The following is a 24,763-nucleotide window of genomic DNA, read 5'->3' as shown; positions in this document are numbered from 1 at the left end:
TTTCAGGCCCTCAGCTCACCTGTAGTTAGCCACATCAGTCAGACCTGTGCACGGCCCTGCTTTACACTCTAGTGTGCGTCGGTGTATTCAGCCACAGAAAAGGTGCAAAGGAAATATCTAACGCCTCTTTATCTTTCACTTTCCACCATTGCTTTGTCCAAAGCCTGAAAAAATGTGAGATGTGCTACTTTGCTCTCAGGAGCCAGGTTTTGCAGAATTAGCCTTTTAATGGACAGGTTTCTCTGGGTCAGCATTGCCTTATGCAGGACTTAATAGAATCACAGAAAGTTTGTGTTTGAAAGGGACCTTTGAGATGCTTTTGTTCCAACTCCCCTGCCATGTACAGGGGCACCTTCCATTAGACCACATTAGTCACATCTGGCCTTGAACACTTCCAGTGATGGGGCAGACACAGCTTCTCTGGGCAACCTGTGCCAGAGTCTCACCACCTTCACGGGGAAGAATTTCTTCTGTATGCCCAATCTAAATCTGCCCTCTTTAATTTTAAAAACATTGCCCCTTGTCCTCTCGCTACAGGCCTTGGTAAATAATTTCTCCCCATCTTCCTTATAAGCATCCTTTACATACTGAAAGGCCATGATAAAATCTTCCCAGAGCCTTCTCTTTTGTGGGATGACTCTCAGCCTGTCTGTGCAGCAGGCATGTTCCAGCCCTTTCCTCATCTTGCTCTCTTCCCCTGGCCTTGATTCAACATATCTGTGTCCTTCTTCTGTTGGGGCTCAATGCAGTGTTCCAAGATAGGGTCTCACATACTCTTGTGAATCACCTGCTGGCAGTGCTGCTTTTGACCCTGGAAGTTAAAGAATAAACAAAAGCAATCACACCTAATGTTTCATACCTGGAAGATTTTTCTCCCTTGGACCTATGCACCTCTCTTGGAAGCAAAGTGGATGCCAGGACTAAACCATGCTCTTAGGGAAGCCAGCAGCACAAGTCCCACCAGCCAAGTCAGGAGCACTGTCAATGAAACATGCTCTCTTTCCCACTGGGCTTTACCAGATTTGCCCAAACGAGTCGGTGGGGCAGATCCAGAAGGTGCTCAGTCCAGAAGCAGGAAGCTGTTTCACAGTAAAAGCTCAGCAGTTATCTTTACTTTGGCTTCCTGCCCGCTGCCAGCAGCCTGGCTGTGCGTAGGCATGTTTACATTTCCCCTGGCGAGGTGCACTGGCAGGCTGCGGGGCGCTGGGGCCGGCTATAAAGGAGCAGCGTGGGGCTCGCACACACACCCCCGCTGCACACATGCAGTGTGCTCAGGATGACACAGCCCACTACTGTGCTGAGCATTTTTGCCATGTTCCTTCACACCACTTCTGGGGAAAGTGGTTGCACTTCAGCAGACGGTGATGGTGAGTCATTTCATCTTCATCTTTCCACTCACATATGATCTTGAAAAATCTCAATTAAGAGATCCAGAATGCAACTGTATGATTAAATACATGCATGTTTTAACTTCCAATCTCTCTTTAGTGCCTGAGGGGGAGCAGGGTGATACCTATTTAATTTAATCACCAATTCTGCTGTCCTTATAACATTCAAATCCACATGAAATAAGGGAGGCCATAACTGCATGCACAGGGCATGCAGTGACAGACCTGTTAATCCTTGTTATACCTAGTGCTCCTCTGCAGACTTAATGCCTGGGAACAGGGATAACCTCGCTCTTCTGCAACCCATGGTCACTCTCAGCTGCTGTTAGGGAGGGGTGAGGTCCTGGCTTCTTTTGCTCTTGCCAGTCTCCTCCAAATAAAATATTTTTATGTAACTCAAACTTGCCCCAAACTGTTCCACTTCAAAAGCCAAACTTTTACATTTTCTTTGAGCAGTTTCATCAGCTGTATCTGGGATATAGTCCCAGTTTCCCTTGTAGCTTAGCTGATGAAGCAACTCAGCCAGAGTTCTCACAGCACATCACCAACAGCATTTATGCCCTACTCAGCAAATAATTATAAATTAACAGTACTTTAAATTCAGCTTTATTGTAGATTTTATGATCTCATTTAGGGAAGTGAAAATTATTTAGCAGTATGAAGATGAAAAACATAAATAAGCAGAATATAAAAACAAAATAAGGAGAAATAAACCCACTGTTTCAGGCTGCTATTTGTTTTCTCAACAGGGAGATAAAAAATTTGATTTAGAGATTCAGTCCTAATCTGCTAAACTTTTATTTGCCTGATACTAAACAAACAGCAATGACAAGAGTTTGTGCAGTATGCCTGAAGGACATGGGCTATCACTCAGCTATTGGTAGGTTAGAGCTCCATTGTTTGGGAACAAAAGAGTTTTCAGTTTTAGGAGGAGAATTGGTTGTGCTAGCTCTCACTTGGAAAATCTCATTTTTCCCTGGGTGTTATGTATTTTAACACATGTATCTAGACAATTGTACATACATTCATGTGTACATGGATAGGATATGCATGATATGTTTTTTCATTTAAAGAAAACATGGTCTGGCTCAGAACTGCATCTAACCACCCTGGGGTTTTTATGTGCCATTTATTAATATAACTGGCAGCTGTTTAGAGCCAGCTTTGGAAAGCAGCTATGGTGATGAATGTTCAACGCTAGTGATTTATTGTTGGTTTCACTTAAATCTTCAGGGCTTCCCAAAATCAGATATGATCAGACCTTTGCTTGCTTTGTCACTAACATGAGTAAATCATCATTTCCTTATACTTGAAGACAGATTCAGAATATCCCTACTGAGCACCTAGAAGCTTTTATTACTTCTTTATTAGTCTCCTGTGTTTGGCCAACGAACTAAGTAAACCAGGGTAAAATCACTCATGACAATTATTTGACTTTGCCTCTTCGCCCTGCCTCCTTACAAAATGCCAGTAGCCAAGCTAGGCATGAAGTTGTCCTTATGGGCACTCTTACTGGCAGAGGAAGGAAGAGCTAATTGCAGCACTTTGCCTCCATCTCCTCCTCTCTTGTGAGCATCAGGCTGCCTCCCAGCTGCTGTCCTCCAGCCAGGAAGAAGTGGTGTAGATGCTCAAAAGGCCTCAGAGTCACAGGCAGAGCTAAGGAGGGGCAGGCAGGGAGAGTGCAGGTGGCACAGGAGGCTCACTGGCAGGGCACCCTCAGTGGTCCTACTACCCACACTTGTAGGGTTTGTCCAACCCATCTAAATTGTTGTGACTAAAATAGGTGCTGCCTGAATCACATCATCACATCAGTGCTAGAGATATCACATTGCTCCGTCCATGCAGCCAGTGGTTAGCTGTGTCCCTGGTGCTGCGTGTTGCTGACAGTCCTGGTGGCTCTAGAGTATAAAGCTGAAGCTTGACCTCAGCCTCTGCTAACACCCTTCACTTCCTAAGGGCTCCTGAGATTCCTGCTGTGGTTTGGACCATTCTGCTGGATGCTGTCCAAACCCAAGAGAGAACCATTTCTGTGAAGGACCTGTCATGACTCTAGCTGTGAGAGCAGTTTTTATCCCAGTTTAGAATCACTCCTTCCCAAACCTTGCCTTGATTTCAGCAGAGCCAGGTTCATGGCTTTGCCTGGTCTGCATTTCTCAAGGCAGACATTACAACAGTCTTGTAAATTTTTAATTGAATGAAGAGTCCTTAGCAGTATGAGTCATGTCAGACTCACCAAAACCATTCACGTAGCAAACACATTTGTGCGTGGTGGTTCTGAGGTTTAGGGCAGAAGTGAGGCTGAGACTATGTGCATACTTATGTCAGACAAAAAAATTAGTCAGTCCATGGAAAAACCATACCATAAATAGCATTTCAAGCTGCTCATTTAACACTGTTCCTGAGGTTTAATTATCATATATTCTATTGTTATTATGTTATTTCCATTAATAAGGAACCGTATAATCACAATGTGAATGTTCACTGTCTAAGTGGTAAAGTCAGCTTTTCTTCCCGTGTGACACCAAAGCTTCACTGTGCTGGTTAAACCTTGAATGCATGTTTGAACTGCAAAACTAAACTTTTCTTATCTTCATTTTGCAACCAAACTGATAGAGAATTAATCTAAATTTCTGTAACTTTTCAGAAAATCAGTAGAGAATAGTTGATTTTTTTTTGATAAGCCATTTATTAATAGTATGATTGTCAGGTTTTTGAGTTGGTGTGAAATCTGCTGTATATAGTTTGCATATACAGAGATCACCAAGCAGTCATATAGAAAGGGAGATTAGTCATCCTAACCTTTAAGTTTTAATATTGCCTTGAGTATAAAGCAAATCTCTTGGCAGCTGCAAGTAAAATCTTAAGAGAGGCTCAGAACATGACATATCTGTGCATGTCAGTTTTGGGTGTATGTATCTGCATAAAATGTGGTACATTGTTTTCCATTTTAAATAGATTCATTTCAGCTTACTTGATATCCCCCAGATTTTGAATACACATATTTTCATGTGCACACTTTTTACCCATATGCAATGTGCAACTGTATGTGGTACCTATTTCTGCAAGTCTGTCCTTAAGACACAGGGCTGCACTGGACAAGACTCTCACCTCTGTGAAACTGCTACAGAATTTGTTCCAGAGTTGGGCTGACCTCTGTGTCTCTGTCTTGAACGTGATTGTTAAATACAGCAGCTGTATTTCTGCATCTGTCTGATTCCGTATCTGTGTCTGTGTCTGTTCCTTTCTGTGTCTGTGTTTCTGTCTGTGTTTCTGACTCTGTCAGGTTTTCCCCTCAAAGCAGCAACACCGGTAGAGGACACTGCATTTGTTGTCCTTCAGTGAGATCTGGGTTCCCTGATCTGTGCTGAGAAGGCCAGTAATAATTTCTTAGCACCAGCTGCTCATGGTGACAAATGCTCACTTAAATTAGCTCACGGGTGACAGATCTCCCTGTGGGTTCTAGATCAGTGCAGCATCAGATGCTCCCAACCCATCCCAGGCGCTGGTGGCAGCAGTCCCCTTCCTAGCCTTTGCTTGCACTGCATTTGTGTGTTTCTCTGCATTTCTGGACTTCTCTTACTCAAAGTCTGACTGCAGACGCATGAGTTGACCATCATTTTCTCTGGAAGGGATTTTCCATTGGAAATTTTTCAACAGGCATTTCCCTGCTCTGTTTATGAGTCTGAATCACTGATACCCCACAGCAGATTGCAATAGGACAAGGAGGAATAGTTTTAAACTGTCAGAAGAGAGATTTAGATTAGATGATAGAAAGAAACTCTATACAAAAAGGGCAGTGAAGCTCTGGAACAAGGTGCCCCAAGAAGTTGTGGATGCCCCATCCCTGGAAGGGTTCAAGGCCAGTTTGGATGGGCCCCTGGGCAAATTGATCTAGTGATCTGCCCACAGTGGCTGAAAACAAATGATCTTTAAGATTCTTTCCAACCCAAACACTTCATCACTTCTGTGATTCTTTTTCTCGCTCTATCAGGTGCCCCACATAGCAAGGACCTGTCTGGGCAGCAGAGGACGGAGCAGGGGATGATCGAGCATAATCCCTTGACTCAGGAAAGAGGTTTATGTATGTGACAGCTACCCAAAACTATTGTTGAAAGGAGTCAGAGCATTCCTACCCCTAGGATCCATTCAAGGGGTGGTAAAAATACCCTTTGGCTATAGTGGATGAGATTTTATCAAATGAGGCTAAACTGGCATTTTCTGCCAGAGAAGACTTCTCTCAGAAGCATAATTTTTTTCCATCATTGGCCTCTGTCTTGGTTTGACAAGACAGGAGTCTGTGAAGGAGGGCAAAAGCCTCCTGTGCAATGGAGAAGGTAAACCCCCTCCCTCCGAATTACCAGGATTTTTAAATTAAAAGGCTCTCAGGCAAAGATATGGGAATGGGAGTAACAATTCTTTACTAGGAGAAACTAAATAACAATTTTAAAAGGCAAAATGCAATTGGTACAAACAGAACTAGTGATAAAGTCCACAACCTGACACCCTGAGGATTTGGGGTGTTGGTAGCAGTCTGGTTGAAATGACAGCTGCTCCTCTTGCAGTGGCTGATGAATTGCAGCTGAAGTGGTGATCTTTAGAAGGGCCTAGTTTTTCTCTGAAGATCTGGTGGCAGTTGGGCCAGTCTTCCTCTGGGAATCCCGCCAAAGGAGCTGCTTCTCTGGGAATCCCGCAAAAAAGAGAGAGCTGCTCTGTCCCCCAAAAGGTACCACTTTATACAATAAAAGAGTGCTTGGCTTCCCCCTCTGGGTGGAACATCTCACAATGGGATGGTGTAACGTTACCAGCCCTGCAGTGAGTCAGTCAATGGCCCATTAACAAACCATTACCTCTTCGGAGCAAACCATTGTTCTTGGAAGAGATAACAAACCTGCCCAACCTCCAACAGATGGCAAACAGAATACAAGCTTATCTTACAAACCAGGACAGCCTCATATATGCCAAGTGTAGGATTTTTGAATTATGCTTTTAGTCAAATCATTATTGTGTTATTAGTCATTGAACCAAATTTGCAGGAAGCCATGCATTCTGGTAGAAAGTCTAAGATTTCCCTCCTGTGCCCAAATTCATGACATTTCAGAAAGCTTTCCAGTACAATCAAAATGTGGCTTAGCTGCCTGCATGGTACCAAAATATTCTTGCATGTGAGTGGACTTGACTGGCAAGAAGGGAGAGCAACCTTGTGAGGTGCAAATGGCTTTTAACTTTGTTTTGGACAAGGTTTCTCTGCTTCTTACAACACAGGTGGGTTGAGCCTCTTTCTTTCAGGCAACCACATGAAGAAACAACCTCCTATACAATGGAGCTGCAAATCAAATACACTCACGGGTTTACTTCAGTAACATCTTGTGAATATCTCCTTAGGGACTCTCGGGGATGATGAACCAGACAATTTTGACATTGATTGCTTCAGCCAGCTGGAAATTAAAGACTCCTTTAGCAGCCTAACCTGCAATTTCACCGAGCTGTCTCCTTACAATACAAACTACACCCTGTCTCTGTGGTAAGTGCTGTCAGTGTGTCCCTTGGTAAACAACTTGCAGGGAAACGGGCAGCAAAGCTAGACAAAATCCTATTTTGCCAAGTATGAGTACTGTATTCAGCAAAGAAGAGTTTATTGAAGGAGAACATAACTCCCTAATGAGAGAAAGAAAGAGCTGGAGGGGTCTCTAAAGGGGATTATAATGTCTCCAATAGCTCTGATCTTGCCTCTGTTGCTCTGGAATGCCTGTAATATGGATGTAGCCCAGCATGAACTGAGACTTTTTTACTTGAATTTAAATGGTATTTTAAAAAAATGTTTTTGAAGACACAAATCCTTACCACAGAAAATGTTTTTAGCAGAAGGTTGATTTTCCACATCCGAGAAAATGCCTTCACCTAGGTTAAGACAAAAACTCAGCTATTGTCTTTGCGCACAGAGACATACAAGAATTACACTAGAACAAGCACACAAACCTCCAACAGTTATCAAACACATCAGTCATCTCCACTTCCTATCGAGGCATTGAGACTCTTTCCACCCTATTTTTTTTTACTGTTGTGCCAAGCTGAAGATCATATTTTGTTTCTTGAGCATATATATCTGTTTTCTCCATTTTCTGTTTTTCCTGAAACTGAAAGTTGTGTGGCAGTTAAAAAAAGGAGTGGATATTTTTTGTAAATCTTTATATACTAGTCACTAATTATTTCCTTTTTTTTTTTCATAGTTTATTAGAATTTTTCAATTTTCATGGGACTTATTCTGGGTTTTGACTGAAGTTTTATGGCAATTCTCAAACATAGGAGCCACAGAAATGGAAAAAAAAAATTCTAAAACCACTATGTGATTCCTTCAAGAACAGGCTGACTCTTGACCCTCTACTTGCTACCACCTAAGTCAGTAAGAACTTTCTCTATATCTTCAGAGAGCATCAAAACACATTGCCCTATATTTAAAAATGGAAGTGGTAAGATAATTTTTGAAGATGGAAATGTTTTAACACATGCACCTTATATTAAATAATTGCACTTTTTTCTCAAGAGCTCCATGATGCTTAATGTGATTCACATCACTTTACTATTGTGCTCAAGGACCACAAGGAAAAACACTATCAATCTCTCAAACTCCTTATTTGCATTGCAATTTTTCTTATTTCACATGTAGTCTCACTTCAGTGAGATAAGTGAAAGGAGCAAGCAGGATTCATCCCTCATAGTAAGTAGCTAAGTCATATTAACACTGAGAAGAAATGATTGTTGTGTCACTTTGGCCAACAGTACCAAGGAAGACAACAATTACGCCTGCTCCAACATGAAGAAACAGGAAGATGTATTCTTCTTACAGTTCATTGATATACTCTCAAACAGAGATGTTTGCATGTACTCTGAGACGAAGAGAAGGGTCTGCAGGAGTCTGGTTGTAACTGACATTGGTGAGACACTTAACATTTCGGATGTTTTTAAAGTCATAGGCTCACTGGGGAGAAAATAGCCCAGTAAAAACCTAAGCGTCAATCTGGATAAGCATCATAAAATAGCATCTTAGCAGGGTATGTAGCCTGGATTGGGGTGTTATCAGAGTGTGGTGCTTCCCCTGCTTCAAAGCCAGACATTATTAACCTCTTTCAAAATGCGTAACTGAATTCAGGCTGATTGTGACACTGCCCAGACTTGGACACAGACTGAATCCCATCTATGTCTGAAGCAGCTGTCCCTGAGTGTGGATGAACTGCTTAACAGGGATATTTTGTTCATCTCTGACTAGGGATTATGCAGTTTTGGGACTGGCTACCACACAGACAGCATGAGGCCAGTAGCACAGGGAACACAAAGTTGCAAGATGTCACTTCACATCGTGGCATATCCTGTAGCCTGAACAAGGTGCATCCTGCACTGGTAACTGTGAATGGAGTAAGACACTCAAGGAACCTGCCTGAGCCAAGAAATAGGAAACTCAGGGGGAGGAAGGGATACACAGAATTTACTGTTCTTGGTAACCAGTGTCATTCAAGGGCAGCAGAGAAGCCTGTGTAGGACAGATTCTTCTCTGCTCTTCTCTGGTGCCTCATTGCTTTGTCTCCAGTTGGCAGTAGGCACTGCAACATCCCTCTCTTGTGAAATATTTCTGCCACAGTCCAATAGTTTTATAATAATCTTACATTACTTCTTAGTTTATGGGGCAACCTGGACCATCTCTGGCAGCCCCTAAAAACTGTGGAAAATCTAACTATCTGGGGGTTGTAGAAGGAGTGAGAACAATTTATGGTTTTATGTGTTTTCCTGAGAGGAGAGAGGTGTGGACTCTGTGTTGCTGTGAGAGCTGATATACTTAACAAGGTGAATTCAGGAAGCTTCAGTGCCACAGCCACAGTCCCTGCAGGTCTCAAGCCCATCCAGGTCAGGCTCAGCTCAGAGACAGCCCTGAGGGCCACATTTCAGACTTTATGTACTTGCATGGATGGTCTTTGGCACAGTCTCCTTCAGAGAAGATCAGATGTGGGTTAATAGCAAGGGTCTGGAGCCACAGCCCCCTCTGGTCTATCTAACACCGCCAGACTTTGTACCTCCCTCTGTCCCATTGCCCTGACAGACAGCCACAGCAGTACCTAAGCACAGGTCGTTCCCCAGCACCTCCTCCCAGATGGGTTTTGCCAGGGGGCCTTCATCTCAGAGCACTGGCTAGAGGGACTGAATTTCAGGCCTCCAAGCTGCCACAGGGGTGGGCATGCTCAGGAGTTGCTTTCCAAGACTAAATGTCATATCCCTCACAAGGACCTCCCGTGCTGGTCAGACTATTTCTCTAGCAGGTCAAAATCAAGCCCTTGTCAGAATCAGGATGAGCTGGGGCTCAGCATGAGCACCACCTAAACTCAGGACAGCTCTTCCTCAAGATAGGCCACCCTGCAGGGCTGTAATCTGAAGTGGATGGATTTTTTACATTTCAAACCCTGTTTATTTTCTAGTAACATTATTCTGCTCCTGATTTGCTGTCATTTGCAGTTAAGCCTGAAGTACCATTTGCTATAAACATCACATATGAAAGGGAGGCAAATGAGTATCTTATTCGTTACTGTACACCACACTCAAGGAAGAAATACTTAAAGGACAAATTAGTGCACCAAGTAGCCTATCGGCAGAAAGAAGGTATTTGGAAGGTAAGTGGTGATATATTGGTGTGCTTACACTAATTTCCAAAATTAAACATTATCAAAATTACCTGTATAATGTAAAAATGATCAAGTCTGCATTTCTGCAGATCTCCATCTGAAAATTTGGAAAGGTGCAATATTTGGCATTTGGAAACATCATCAGTCAAAAGAGGTTTAATTTCTTTGGGCTTTGCAGTGGGAATAGAAAACATAATGTATTGAACCATTCTAAGTTTGTCCTTTGCTGTGGTGGTTTTGCTATTATTTTCTGTGCTCATCAGTCAGTAAACTTGTGACCTCTTTAATTATTTTGCAAGTTTCTTCAAATTGAATCCTTCCAGGCTTCCAAGGCAGCCCTGCATCTCTTCCACCCTCAGGCTGTCTGAGGCTGCAGCTGCCTGTGAACTGAGTCTGACTGGGGCTGCCCAGCTCCAGGGATCTATCTCTGTGTCCCCTGTCACCAGAGCAGCCATGCAAAAGCTAGTCACAATGTTTGAAAGCATGGACTGCACTTGGGTTTTACAGGGGGAACAGAGTGTTGTCCACCAAAATCAGACTTGTTACCTGGAGTGCAACAAGGCAGTAATTACACACTCAAGAGAGACATTGACTGTTCCAGTTGCACAAGCCTGGGTGCTCAGTAGCATTCCACAAATCAAGCACACCAACTACCAAAACATTTTACTATTTATACATTTTAGCAAACAAACTAATTCATGTTCCTTGCCTATAAGTTACATAGTTCTCTTATTAATTAGTGTGCCATCTTCAATCGGTTAATGATTGTCTTACATCTCAAGCTAATTGGCCCACAGGCTTAGTCTTTGTCTTCTCTTGAGTTGGTGGCTCCCTTGTCCAGGTGGGCCATGAGTCAGCAGTCGTGATCTGCTCTTGCCAGAATTACCTTCTAGCCAGTTCAGAGCTGATTCAGCATAGTCACTGATCTGTCTTTATTAGTTTATTCCTTATCTTGGGGGTTCTGCCAAATGTCCTCTATTATAGCCCAAAAATTCTGCACTCTTTGTGTCCGTTACCATCACTACATCCTTCTTCCCAAGCTTTGTTAAAACCTCCCCCCAGGTCTCACATCATCGAAGCATGATGTATGTCAAGACCCAAACCTTAACAAATCGAATCTACCCACAAGTAATTTGTTTTTCCAACACCTGGACATAACTTATAGCTTGCTTATTAACTGTTCTCTGTTTCAAAGATTAAATCTCCCTCTGTTGATTAAGCTTGAAAATATATAAAGATCAAACATCAAAGAACTTAAAGGGAAAAGTATATTGATTCAGGCAGCAAAATACATTGAAAAAGAGAGCATCACAGCTGCACTGCAGGATTTCAGCTTCTTCCCTGGAACTGCCCTCTCAGACATTGTCTTTTTATGCTGCAAAAATGTATTTTTTTCTCCATCTCTCCTCTGAGCCTTTTCATGGAAGCATATATTTCCTGCAGCAGTGTCAGCTGCTGCAAAGCAGAGTTAATACTCACAGCTGTTTTCCTAAAAAGCTTTTACCCAGCATTTGTCTCTCTTCTCAATACTATCTGGACTATGCTCTTGTTTAACTAGGCTGATGCCCTGATAAGCACCTCTGTAATAGCTAGACAGATGGAGTAAACAACACAGTATTTCAGGGATGCACCTGATCTCACATATTTTGCTGAACTCGAGGATAATTCTCCACTGTCTGCTGGAAAAATAATTGTATTTTTGTGTGTGTGTGTGTGTTTAGACAATAGAGTCACCATACCTTCAGATAAAATTGCTGGGGAAAAACCTTGAAAATGAAGCATCATATGAGGTGAAAGTACGTTCTCAGCCCAATGGAGATTATTTTAAGGGAATATGGAGTGAATGGAGCACTTCCAAGAGCTTCTGGACAGCAAGAGAGCAGCACTCCATAGAAAGATGTAAGAGCTGAAAACACTTTGGTCCTCCTGGAGGAAAGCAGAGCTGGGGGTCTGGGCTCCCTGGCCAGCCTCAGTAGCAGCAGTGATGAGAGAATGGGGAGGGAAGAGCCCATGGCCACAGCAGGGTCATCCCTCACAGACACAGGCACTCCAAGGAGGTGACTCATATTCAGCTGGATCGCTCTGGTTTGAGGCTGGTTCTCCATGAAGATTTAAATCTCATTCAAGGGCAATAAAGTCAGAGCAAGTTCTGCCATGAGAGCATGAGGGTGTGGGTGCAGAGGGAAATGATGGCTGACTCAGCGCTTGCTGCTGGCTGGCTTGCCAGGGGAAGGAAGAACTTGCACCAGGTACTTTGGGTAAGGCATAACCTATTTTAGGACCCTGGGCTTGAATATGAACACGACACTTGAAACACAAATGCAACACAGGATAAAATCTCATCACTGCGCATGAATAATCTTTGTGGTCCTTGGGTCCCTTCAGTCCCCAGGGGCACCTCAGCATTACAGGTGTTAGAAGTTATCTCTATGCTGCTGTGAGGATAGAGTGAGTGCTGATTTCAATACACAGGAGGTGACAGCACACTTCAAGCTGCTTTGATTCAGTCTGTGAACCCAGCTCAAAGCTCAGCCTAGTGCTGATGCTCTGGCAGCATATCATTCACCTCCTTCATGGAGGCAGGAGAAATGAGCCCAGGCCAGTGATAGAAAAGTGCAGTGCTTGGTGTTAATCCCTAATTTATCATCTGAAAAGACATTACTGTTATGATGTCTTAACAGTGAGACATTTACGTGCATTGGCTGATGTTCTTTGTTTTCCTGCAGATAGCAGTGTGGTCATGGTTATATTCTCCATCCTGGGATTCATGCTGTCTGTTGTTATGATTGCACTGATTATAGTTTTTTGGAAAAACAGGTAATCTCTTTGTATCAGAAAATATTTTGGAACCCAATCCTGTTCTGACAGTCTTACTGCTTACCCTGTTATACTTGTGAACTCTTCTCTCTCCATCTCTGGAACTCTGTACCAAGTGGATAGCAAGCAAAGAGTAGAAATAAGCAATACCAGAGACAGTGTTAGGAGACAGAAGAACACCTGCCACTTGGACCAGATTTCAGTCCTGAGCTCAAAATACTGGGACCTTTGGTGAGCCAAAGTCACCACAAAACACTTTGACTCAGAGTCCCACTGGAGGCAAATTTGAGTCATGAACTTCAAGCAAAATCCAGAAAAGAAAGGAAACTGTGGGTTTTAGTAAACTCCTAAGAAGTGTGGAAACAGCATGCCAGAGTGATGAGCTCTTTCTCTTTCACAGGCTGAGTCAGTGGGGTGTTAATTCTGCAGTGGTTTCAGAAGCAGCAGGGCAGAGCCCTCTGCAACAGGGACTTGATGGTGTCAGACACCAGCCTGGCCAAATCCTCTTCCAGCCAGCCATGAGGCGAGATCAGCCTGCAGCGGGACTAAGAATACATTCATTGCCCAAGCAGTCCTTGTTCTGCAGTAAGGTTTTTCATATATCTGCTACATAGCAGGAGATGGATGACTATAGATATGTCTTTAATGACATGGCTCACTAGAGCTGACAAGCTTAAGAAAATGAACAGATATGTAAGATAATGTCATGAAACTAGAATCTGGAGGGATAAAATCCAAGTTTATCTGTAGAAGAAGAAATCCTTGCAAGACAGAAAGCCCAGGACTCTTCAACAACATTCAGAGCAGTCTGTCCACGACACCCACCTCAAGAGAGGTAACAGTGTGAGCTGCTTTTTGGGACAACACTTGGGCTGTGCTAATTCCAGAGGAACACATGGGGATTACCTGGCCAATGCTAGTTGGCCTCAGCCATACCATGCCGCAAACAATTTTAATAATTAAACATTTTAGATCCTGGAGTTATCTGCCCTAGTGCTACTTTATTCACAAGTACAGAGGTAGCTTGAGATTTCTTGTTGAATTTTACTGTTGTTGGGAACCTGCAGTTATCTAACTTTGCTACAAGTCTTGCTTACATAAAAGTGCAGCAAAAACAGGTGACACATTTGATCCCCGATATTTCCATTTTAGAAAGAAGAGAGTTTTATACATGTGCATATATGTGCATATATGCATTATGTGTCTGTGCCACACAGACACATAAATAAAATTAAATATATATTAATATATATGTATAATTATAACACTGCAATGGTTGAATATCATTTGGACAACATTCTCTAGATGCATCATAGCTGACAGTATCAAGCAGCACAACATGAGAACTTTGTTAATTAAGGCAGTAAAAATGAAACCTGTGGAACAAGGCTACAGGATAGATGTCTGAAGTTCAAATTGCTGGCCAAAGAATGGGACAATATGCCATTCTTTGAATTAACTATGCATGCAGAAGCAAGTATCAGCAAATTTCCACTTTAACCACAGCATCTTCTTGCACTTAGAGAAAACAGTTTCAACCACACACAACCCTGTTCACACAGCTAGATGAAATAAAGCAACAAACTCTTTGCCAGCATAATTTGCTGCATTTCCAGTACTTAGCGAAGTGTTTTCTTTTAACTGTGACAATTTGTGCACTCCAAAGAACAATGACTTTTTGGTGACCTTTACAATTCCTCTTCTCTGTTTGGTTTATTCTGAGACTTCTCTGTCTTTATTCTGGATAATGCCAGCCAGCCAGCCCTAAGGCTTTGTGAGAACTAATACAAATGATGCAGTATGAACCTCTGATACCTCAGCACAGCCCTCTTATGTTGCTTTTTGTCTAACATTGCTGTTTCAGGATCAAGCCTGCTGTATGGCCGAACCTTCCTGACCACAAAAAAACGCTGGAGCAACTATGCAAGAAGCCAAAAAACGTATGTTCTTCCACTGTTCTTTCCTGAGTATAGATTCTTGGGGACACAACTAACGCTCATGAGAGACAGTATGTGCATTTGCTGCATGAACAAGAACATCTTTCAAAAATTACTTCTACATTTCACTGAAGAGAGCCCACATTTGCTCATGCAGATGTCAGCCAAGGGTATGAAAATAACACACAATTAACCTAGTGCTAGATGTTTGACTTGTGCAAAGTAACTACAGAGGTCTTGGGAAGTTGAGGTATGAAGAAAGACTGAAGAAATTAAGTTTATTTATAGAAGAAAAGGAAGCTTGAGGTGGGGAATACTACTTACAACTTTCCAATACCTAAGGTATATGTAGAGAGATGGGAAAGATGCTCTCACCACAGGGCTGTGTGGAGACAGGAAGCACATGCCTCTGGTAACAGAGGCAACAAGCATGTGCTGCTTCAGGGCCAACTTATTCCAGATACAAGCAAAGAATCTTTCTTGTGAAAAGAATTAAATGTTGTGTAGCCCATCCAAAGACAAGGTAGGCTCCCCTCAGATAATATGTTTAAGGGTTGGCTTGATAGGGCTCTGAATAGCCTAGTCTTGCTTCTGGCAGAAAGTTGGACTCCACAGCTCCTTTCCAACCAAGATGCTTTGTTGATTCTACAAAACTGTGATGATGGGACTGGATGGGGACCTTCTGTGAACATCCCTGGTGTTGTCCATGTACCCTGACATGGCCAGCAGCATTATTCATACAGCATGCAGTATAGGAACTGCTTTGCCAGTTAAAAGCCGGATGGACAAGTAAGTCATTAGTGCTGTTCATTCCAGGTACATTATTAGCATGTTCTTAATTTCACAGGAGGCCTAACACAGCTCCCCCAGCCCATGTGCTCTCCAGTTCAGGGATTCCTAACGTTTCTCAGGAAGTTGTGGCAAATTTTTACTTCCCTTGCTGCTAAATTAGGAAGGTAAAACCGAAAGAAACCATCTGGGTGGGCACAGTCCTTCCTGTGAAATGGCAGGCAGGCAATACATGTGTGTCTCAGAAAAGTCTCTGAAACACTGTATAGAGCATAAAACACTATATAGGGGTACTGCCTAAAGGAGGACATCAGATAAATTAAGTTAATAGGGAAAGGGATTTTCAGCCATGTGATAGTTTATTCTATGCTAACCTATTGTTCAGCCTGCTCAAGGTTACATCTGGAGTTAAAGATAATAAATACCATTCTAAAATAAATTATTAAAGTATTTTTTATCTTAAGCTACCACCCATTGTTGACTAACTGTGCTGTTCCCTTTGCCACACAGAATTTTGATATAAGCTTTAACCCAGAGAGTTTTGGTTATGTTCATATCCATAAAGTGGATGGCCTTTGGGCAAAAGCTGAACTGGAAAATTTTCTGCAGCCATCAACTGCTCCAGAGACAAGCTTTCCAGAAAAATTCAGGAGTGGATCAGACGTGAAGGTGAGCCCGGTGATGGCAGAAAAACCCAACCTAAACCTGCCCGTGTCTTACGAAGGAGTCTGGCCAGCTGAAGCCCTGTGCAGGCTCCTGGGCCCCAGCCAGTTTGCCGTCACCGAGGGCAGCTGTGGCTCCAGCACGTATGAGGTTTGCCACAGCAACAGGGTGCCCCTGCACAGCACTGGTTTCAACCTTTCCTCCACGTGTCCCCTGGGTCTTTCAGGCCAGCCCCATCCAGAGCCCCTAAACGATGACACCGGATCCCAGATGCTGCCTAATGGTGACATGAGATCACCAAACAATGAGGAAGCCTACGTCACAATGTCCAACTTCTACAAAATTCAGTAAATCTCACAAGAATTACAGCATGCATTTTTTCTCCAACACACGCAGGATACTGGAGCTTTCAGGTTTTGTTTTCCTGTATCCTGTGAGTTCCCACCTCCCTCGCACACCCTGCTCACAGTGCAGTGCTGTGCCTGCAGGGAAGGGCACTCTCCTACACTCCAGTGAGAAGTAGACTAGCTCAGCATTCAGCATGCTGCTAGCAGCCTTCACTGCAGCAGAAATTAAATTTAATTCAACCTGATTCTGATCTTCAAATCTGATTAATCCTGAGCAGTGACAATGCAATCCCAGCCGAGGATCACAGCATGTTTAGTAGAAATTAATGAACTCTTTTGTTACTCTTTTGGTTACAAAGTTAAGTTCTTAGTAATGCCTTAGCAAGAAATATGGCAATACATTCCTTTTAAACAGAACCCAATCTCTTTTAAAGACTGGTGGGTCAAGACTAACTCCCCCAGTCAGCCAAAAGACAGAAAAAAGATAGAAAGACAGGAAATTAAAATTGCTATCAAGTATTAGATGCCTGGCAATTCAGGAGCTTGACCACCACAATGAAAGTTAGCTGAATGCTCACCAGAAATGTTACATGGGCCCACCAATGATTCCTGAGATGGATTTAGTTTTTGGTTTGGCGCTTTTTCTTTTTGGTAGTTTGTTGGGTTTTTTGAGACAAAAATTAAACAAAAGCAAACCCTGAATGCCACTATGTTTTGCAATTGGCAAAGATCTGCCCTTAAGTACCAAGATGCACAGAAACTTCTGCTACTACTTTTGACGTCTTCAACATTTCATGTACCAAAGCAAAGTCATGAGAAGCAAAGTCCTTTCCCTTCCTAGAAGCTGAATTAGGTCTGTAAATTGCATGATGCTGTCCTTTTCTGCAGCTCTTATGCAATTATTAGTGTAGCATAAGTGCTTTCTACTCCAGAGACTGGGCTGATCATGTTTGCTTGCTAGCATTATCCCCAATGGCTGTGACTGTACGCAGGTACTATGAACTTAGACAGGCAATGTTCTCATGCAACATCTGACATAGGAAGATGGATGGAATGTTGTGGATCCTTGTCAGTGATTACAAGAAGTAATCTGGTTTTTTAAAATATCTTACAGTTTGCCAGGAGATTTTTTGTTTGTTGGTTGGTTTTTGGGATTTTTTTAGGTTTTTTTGTTTCTTTCTTTGATTTTTTTTTTTGTTTGTTTGTTTGTTTTGGTTTGGTTTGGGTTTTTTTTTGGATTGTGACTTTTTTCTTGTGTTATTACTTTTTTTTTTTTTTTTTTACATTATGGCTGAGCCACTTCACATCTTCCTTGGATACTGCACATTCTGGAGCACACACTTGGAGATAAAGCTGCTACAGCCACATGGTTGCATGACAGCAAAGCAATGTGGCCATGGCACATCCAAGGTGCTTTCTTGCACTCTGGACTTGGGGTTCATCTCATTGTGCAGTCTCAATTCCTCTAGCTCTTTGAAATTCTCCTTTACCTAGTTATATGCACATTCCCAGAGTCTAAGGGTGAAAAGAGTCCTCTCTTATCATCGGAGGATGAGATGTTCATTTGTTCTGACTCATAATGGTCATGGAGATGCTGCAAAACCTCAGATGCTGCCATCTGCCTCTGCCAAGACAGCTTTGTGCCAGGAGAGCTGCAGAATGAATCTGATCACTGAAAATCTCTTGTGGCCTTGTTTCAAGAATACGTGGCAGAGAGTGAGGCTTGCATTAAACTCAGTTACTTGAATTGGAATTTAATGCTGCAGGAGACAGTACAAACCAAACACCAGTTCTGGACCACATCAAGCCAAAACCAGCCTTCCCAAGAGAGCACTCCACCTCCTCCACCTCCACCAAGTGCAAGGGAAACTTTCAAGTGGGGAGAGTTTAACATCTACTGTGTGCAAAGAGGCCTCAGATTTGGCTCAAGGCATTCCAGTGACATTTTACAGAATGTTTTTTATTGCTGTTTACTGCCAAATGAAGCATTAATTGATGACGAAGAAAAAGACCAAAGCCCTGGGCATTCATTTGCTTTATAGTGCTTGTATTTCCCTTCAAACAGAGCTGCTGATAATGCTTATACTGTGAGAACTTACACAGTGTGACTGTAGATACAGACAGACTGTACCAGAATGATACCTTCTTCCAGTGACACAGTGACAAACAAAAAGGGGATAGAGGAAGAAGCAAAAGCACATCAGGAAAATCTTCTGCAGCATGTGCTATGCTTCCTTCAAGTTTTATAATTATGTAGGTCTGTAACACATTTGTTGGATGTATGCAGATATAACCACTTTCAGCTTTTGTTTCAGGAAAAAGAAAAAAAATAAAGCTAAATATGCACCAAAGCCAGAAACACCACAAGCATTTCCTGTCTATGGCCAAGTTATATATAGTCCATATATAAGGATAGAGACATGACTATGTCTGGACAATCTGTCAAGTAGTCTCCTTATTCTACATGACAATTTCTCCAGAGCAGTCCACAAATTCCCATCTACCTCAGTAATCCCACAGGAGTTTTGTTCAGCTTTCATATACTCTATGCACTTCCTTTATCTTAGCACCACTTTCCTTCTCCCCTTCTGCCTCCAGTGCTCTTACTCAGCTGCACACCCAGACCTAGTTTACTGGCACTGGTTTCTCTGTGGCTGCTTTTTGACACAGAGCCTGGAGCTGCCTGCTCCTCCCTGCTTTGTGCCCGCTGGGCTCCAGCCCCTCTCCTGCAGTCGTGGTGCCACACAGGCACCCTCCCATCTTTGCTTCTCCCCTCGTCTGTGTGCAGCTCATGCAAACACCTCCTAGCATTATGAGCACTCCTTCCTGCACTATGCAAATGTCTCTTAGCTGTACACAAACTTAGACTATTGTCAGTCAATGAGTCATGGTCTAATTCTAATGATGCTGAAAAATGCTAATTTAATCTCAAGGCAATAGTCATCCCTGGCTTAAAGTGTTAGTTTTTCTACCACATCTCCTCCCCCTTGTGCACATTCATTAGACGGGCTGAAAAAACACACACAAATGCTGGCAGCAGATGACCAGCTAGCTAAGTGTGGGGACGCAGAAGGACTGCTTCTGCCAGGGTGCAGGGATGGCTAAATGCCTGTGATGTGCAGTGAAATCAGGGCTATGAAATAAATGTTGAAAGGGTGGCCTGACAAGCACTGCTGCAGGGACATGTGGCTGAGTCCAGGGCAATTTTTGGTAGGCAGAAGCTGACTATGAAACCATTTCTTCTGGCAGCAAGGGATGTGGTGATGCTGGCAGGGTATTTCTGCAGGGCAGGAGTAGAGACCCTTCTCAGCTTCTTAGCAGTAGTGTTTATTGATTTGAAGGCCTGTATTTGTAAAGCAATACAGCAGTGCTGCTTCTGGGGGGAGAAGCAATTGGATTTTAGTCAATACAATTTTAAATCAAGCTAATTATCTCTGTGGCTGTGGGATTTTTGAAGCTATCATTTAAAAACAGATAAAATGTGATCTAAAGAAGACTTATCACCTCTGTGAAGAATTATTGTAGAGTCAAACACATCCTTATTACTGTGATCATGAAGCCAACCAAATTAGCACTCCTGTGTGTTACAGAGCATTGGCAAAACAAATCTAATGTACAGACACACAGGAAAACAACTGATAATGCCAGAAAATGCAATTGCTAAATTATGCAGACTGTTCCATCCTTTGCACAGGCAGCAGCTCCAGGTTTCAGTCAGGACGTTGTTTCCTTGGCTTCTAAGCGCCACCTGCTGAAACACGAAGCCACCAGTCAGAGCCCAGCACTTGGACACTTGCTGGTGCCAGCGCATCGTGCAGCTCCAAAATCCCGTGATCCGATGGGACCTGGGGCAAAAAAATCAAGCCCACAACAAACTAAGCAGTATTTCACTTATTTTTAGTCTATAGCCCTAAAGAAGTTTGGGCAAATAACAGCAAAAGACAGAGTTTCCAGGATTTCTTCGTCTTTAAAATGACGTAGGCATCAATGTCCACAGAAGAACTAACTCCATAGCAGTAACTCAGAAATTCATCTTTTATAACCTAAGAATGAGAAAATCAGTGTTCAGTGTTTTCAAGAGAGATGGCCATATTCTGTGGCTCAGCAGATTCTATATTCTGCAAAAACTTCCTCTGCATCTTCCAGGGAAGTCTGATTTTGACATGTATGCCGCAAGGTCCTACACAGAATTTAATTAAATTACTCTAAAGAAAACGGATTGAGATTCTTTCATGAAATATTCTTCCAGTTATTGTTAAATATTGATAGCATAACTTACATGTCACAGCAAAATTAGATTAGTCCAACGTCAGGACAATCAGTGAATATAAAAAGCCCCAAAGGTTTGTCAAACAACAGAAAAAATGAGACACAAAGCAGAAATGCATTGATGAAAATGTCTAAAGGGATGAATCTATGTCACAAATTTGGAGCTTCTCCGACACAGTCTGACAATTGTTTTTCCAGAAAATGTATATAAGCTAAAAGAAAACCACTCCAGCTTTTGAAAGTAAAAAAAAAAAAAAAAAAAAAAAGAACACACACACAAAAAAACCACAAAAACAAAAACAGAAAACAATCAAACAAACAAAAAACCCTGCAGCTTTTGGAAAAAATACCATGTTTTAAATGAGAAAAAGGAACAGATTTATCTCAGGAAAATAAGCACTTCTTACATTTTACCACAGTCTCTGTTTTTCCACAGAAAACCAGACTTGATTCAACTTCCACGAAACCTTGTGCTTCCTTTCTATCCAAGATAGTCAACAAAGGCTGGATCCTGTCCCCAGTCTCCAGCTGCAGCTCCTGCAGTGTTGGGATCATCAACAGTGCTGTGAGCTGGGGGGAAGCCTGGGTCTGGGTTTTGTGGAGGTGTGGAGGTGGGGCTGCTCTACCTGGGGTGGCTGCAAACCTTCAGGCATGAGCATAGAAACGGTGCTAGAGGCAAAACCAAGCTTGCTTTGAAACCACAGGGGTTTCAGACTGTGCTGAGGCCAAGGGGCTGCTGAAAACAGAGAGGCAGCTTTTAGTCACCTGAGGACTTGGTGTTAAGCACAGGCTACTAGGAATCCTGCTTTCTGCTTACCCTACAAGAGAGGAAAGCTAAAGAAACAGGGTGAGCTATAATCACAGCGATAACAGACAGTAGGCAGCTGCTGGCAGTGCCAGGTTGCTCTTGGCATTAGCTGTTTTACTGGGAAGCCTCAGTGTGCTGCTGCTGCTGCTGCTGCTGCTCCTCCCAGTGTGGAGGATAGAAGCTGCAAGACAAAAATCAGCAAAATCACTGGTCTTGCTCCTTCTGCTAGTGACATCTCTGTGATGGCAAAGTGGTGCTCTGCCCACACAGCTGCAGAGGTTTGAGGAGGCACTGTGTCACGGAATTACATAAAGGCAAGTTGGCTTTTATATAGCAATGTCTGCAGGTGATGTCATCTGCAATACTTCTTTCTGCTGTTGCCATCTGCCTCTACCAAGACAGCTTTGTGTCAGAAGAGCAGCAGAATTAATCAGATCACTGAAAATCTCTTGTGGTCTAGTTTCAAGAATATATGGCACAGAGTGGGGCTTGCATTAAACTTGGGTGCCTGAATTAGAATTTTGTTCTGCAGGAGACAGTATAAAACAAAAAAAATTTCTGTATCACATCAAACCAAAAATTTCCTCTCCCAGACAGAAACATGAAGCCACAAAGAGCACAGGGAGGCCAAAATGAAAATGTAGTGAAGGAAGCTGCTGAAGTGCCACTTTTCCCAGAGGAACACACCAGAAGAAAAGTCTGTCCCACACCTCTTTTTCCCCATACCTTGTGCTCTTTTGAGGTAGAGGGGTGGTGTCACTGAGGTGCTCAGATGGCTCCTGCAGAGCCAAGAAGTGGGGGGAGAGTTTTGGAAGAGTTATAGGGAGCCTATTCTCTCTTTCTCACAGGGCTCTACCAACATTTTTTGGAGCAAACTTCAGTGCAGGCTGTTGGGGATGGTAGACCTATTCCTGCCAAGACACTATGCCTGGCAGCAGACTGGAACTCAAGGTGCAGGCAAAACCTCCACCTCTGTGACTGCCCTCCTGCCCTGCAGACTCAGATGTTCCTGTGGTTTGTGCCATCCTGTTCAGCAACTGTTGCACAATCAGAACGAAGAAATAGTGCTTCGAACATGAAGCACCGACCAAGATCTCCCATCTTGATGCTAGCACTAGATACAATGGTGTGCATTTTGTGCATATCTCACAAAATCTGCTGTGTGTGCTGTGAAGCCACAGGCTGGCAGGACAGCATCACCACTTATCTTCTGCATCTGCTGGGTAACCAGCACACTACAGCTGCAGCTGAACAGGGGCCTTTCAGCTTCATTTTTGGGTCTCCCAGATCACAGAGACGGAGAGAGAAGTTCTGAAGGGAGGCTCTGAGTACTTGGTGTTAGTCTTGAAAATCCCTCTTGTCTGGTTCAAAGCCCTTGAACTTTCTTGCAGTCCCTGAAAAGTGCTTCTTCTGAACGTTCAGTGTGTGTGTGTGTCCAGTGTGCCGTTATGGCTGCACAGTCCCCAATAGAGATTTTACTATCTAGCAGCTAATGCCTGTGTTTGTTCCATTAATTTGCACACATATTAATCAGACTACATTTTGTACAGGACAGATTCCAATTTGAGTTCTACAGCATCTGATTACTAGTGAAAAATCATGGGGTTTGTGTTTCCAGATTTTTTTTTTTTTTTTGCCTGCTAGCACTATACCTTTTCTGAACTTACCAGTTGTAAGTTGCTCTAAGAGCAACTTTGTTCCCACAAAAGCGAAAGGAAACTTTGCTCCTGACTTTGAAAATGCCTGAAACCAGCCCTTGAAAACATGGTTCTGTACAAATGTTAAAATTACTTCATTGGGACCCATGTTTTCAGGAAACATACCCAGTGAGCAATGAGGTCCACAGGCAGGCAGACCTGAGCTGAGAACTGCTCTGAAAGCACCAGGAATACACCACCAATGTGAGGGGGTTTAAGCTTTCCTGGATCACATCCTTCAAGTCCCCCCACAAAGCCCATTAGTCCAGCTCAGCATAGAAATCTTGTTCTGAAGCACAGGATTTTTCCCAGCTGCCACAGGCTCAGCTAAGGCTCCCAGAAGTCAGTGACAAAATTTCTGCTGATTCCCAAAAAAGTACAGTTGCTTTCAGTACCAATCCTCCCTTCTGAAAATATATATTAGTTTGGGATTAATTAAAATCGGAAGGTATTATTACCAAAGACAAACTGGCTGCAGTTACTCAGATTAAAACTGATACTTCCACTGAACAAATATCAGCCTGTCATATCACTGCAGGGTGTGAAGACATGAGAAAGCAAGTCAAAAGGAAATGTTTATTTCTTTGTGATTCCCAAAATCCATCCACATTACTTTCTTTCTGTTTTAAAGAGAAGACAGACAGCATGACTCAATTTTGTGAAATCAATTAATAAAAGAGAAGCAAAATAAAAGGATTCTATTCAAGCTGCCAGACCAGATACAGCCCCTATTGGATAGTAAGATTGTTTTTCATATATATTGGCACTTCAGTGGCATTGCAGTAAGTAAAGGCTCCTCTTATGACGGCTGGTAATCATAAAGAGAGTTTCTCCACCAGTTTCCAGTGTCAACCAGTACACAAATTTCCAGAGGCTTACTGGTCAAGAAACTAATAGAGTTTGCACAACCTTCACTAAGGAATTGCAAGCAGCTATTGCTCATACTGAGATCATTACTGGACAAAAGAAATACTGGGTTTGCAGAGGATCAGTGCAGCAAGAACTCAGGACTTCAGTGTTTGAACTGTTAGCAGCCCAGGCTAAAAGCTGTGACTTCATCAGAAAGGCTGTTTTGAAGTCCATTCTATAACGCTGTACTGCTTTTAGCTGGCTGCCAGCCTGAAATGGAGCAAATGCTGCCATGCAAAATGCATTTACTCTCTGCTACAGCAGCAGGTCTTCAGTCTGGGACAGCAGCAAAATTATGAGAGAGAAGCAGAAAGTAGAAGGAAAAAGATATCAAAGCAGGAAAAATTAGACACCACACACTCACACACTAGGTTTTTTCAGATTTTTTTTTTTTTTTTTACAGTTTCCTTTGTGTACCATTTCCCCCTGTCTCTATGGACAAAGTACAAAAGATGAACTGAGGTAGCCTCATT

The 24,763-nt window shown here is 42.8% G+C and overlaps 1 protein-coding gene across 1 annotated transcript; it reads left to right on the top strand.

Moving 5' to 3' along the window:
• The first annotated feature begins 1,261 nt into the window (after nt 1-1,261).
• Nucleotides 1,262-16,814, top strand: IL7R (interleukin 7 receptor). The gene is made up of 8 exons (XM_031507341.2): nt 1,262-1,367; nt 6,771-6,909; nt 8,166-8,320; nt 9,888-10,042; nt 11,776-11,953; nt 12,781-12,871; nt 14,736-14,811; nt 16,108-16,814. Exons 1-8 carry the CDS (start codon nt 1,277-1,279, stop codon nt 16,609-16,611), a joined length of 1,389 nt encoding a protein of 462 aa, XP_031363201.1. The 5' UTR covers nt 1,262-1,276; the 3' UTR covers nt 16,612-16,814.
• Nucleotides 16,815-24,763: the final 7,949 nt, after the last annotated feature.

This window comes from Lonchura striata, chromosome Z (assembly GCF_046129695.1).
Source record: "Lonchura striata isolate bLonStr1 chromosome Z, bLonStr1.mat, whole genome shotgun sequence".
NCBI classification, from domain to species: Eukaryota; Metazoa; Chordata; class Aves; order Passeriformes; family Estrildidae; genus Lonchura; species Lonchura striata.
This window is presented reverse-complemented; position numbering and strand designations above follow the sequence as displayed.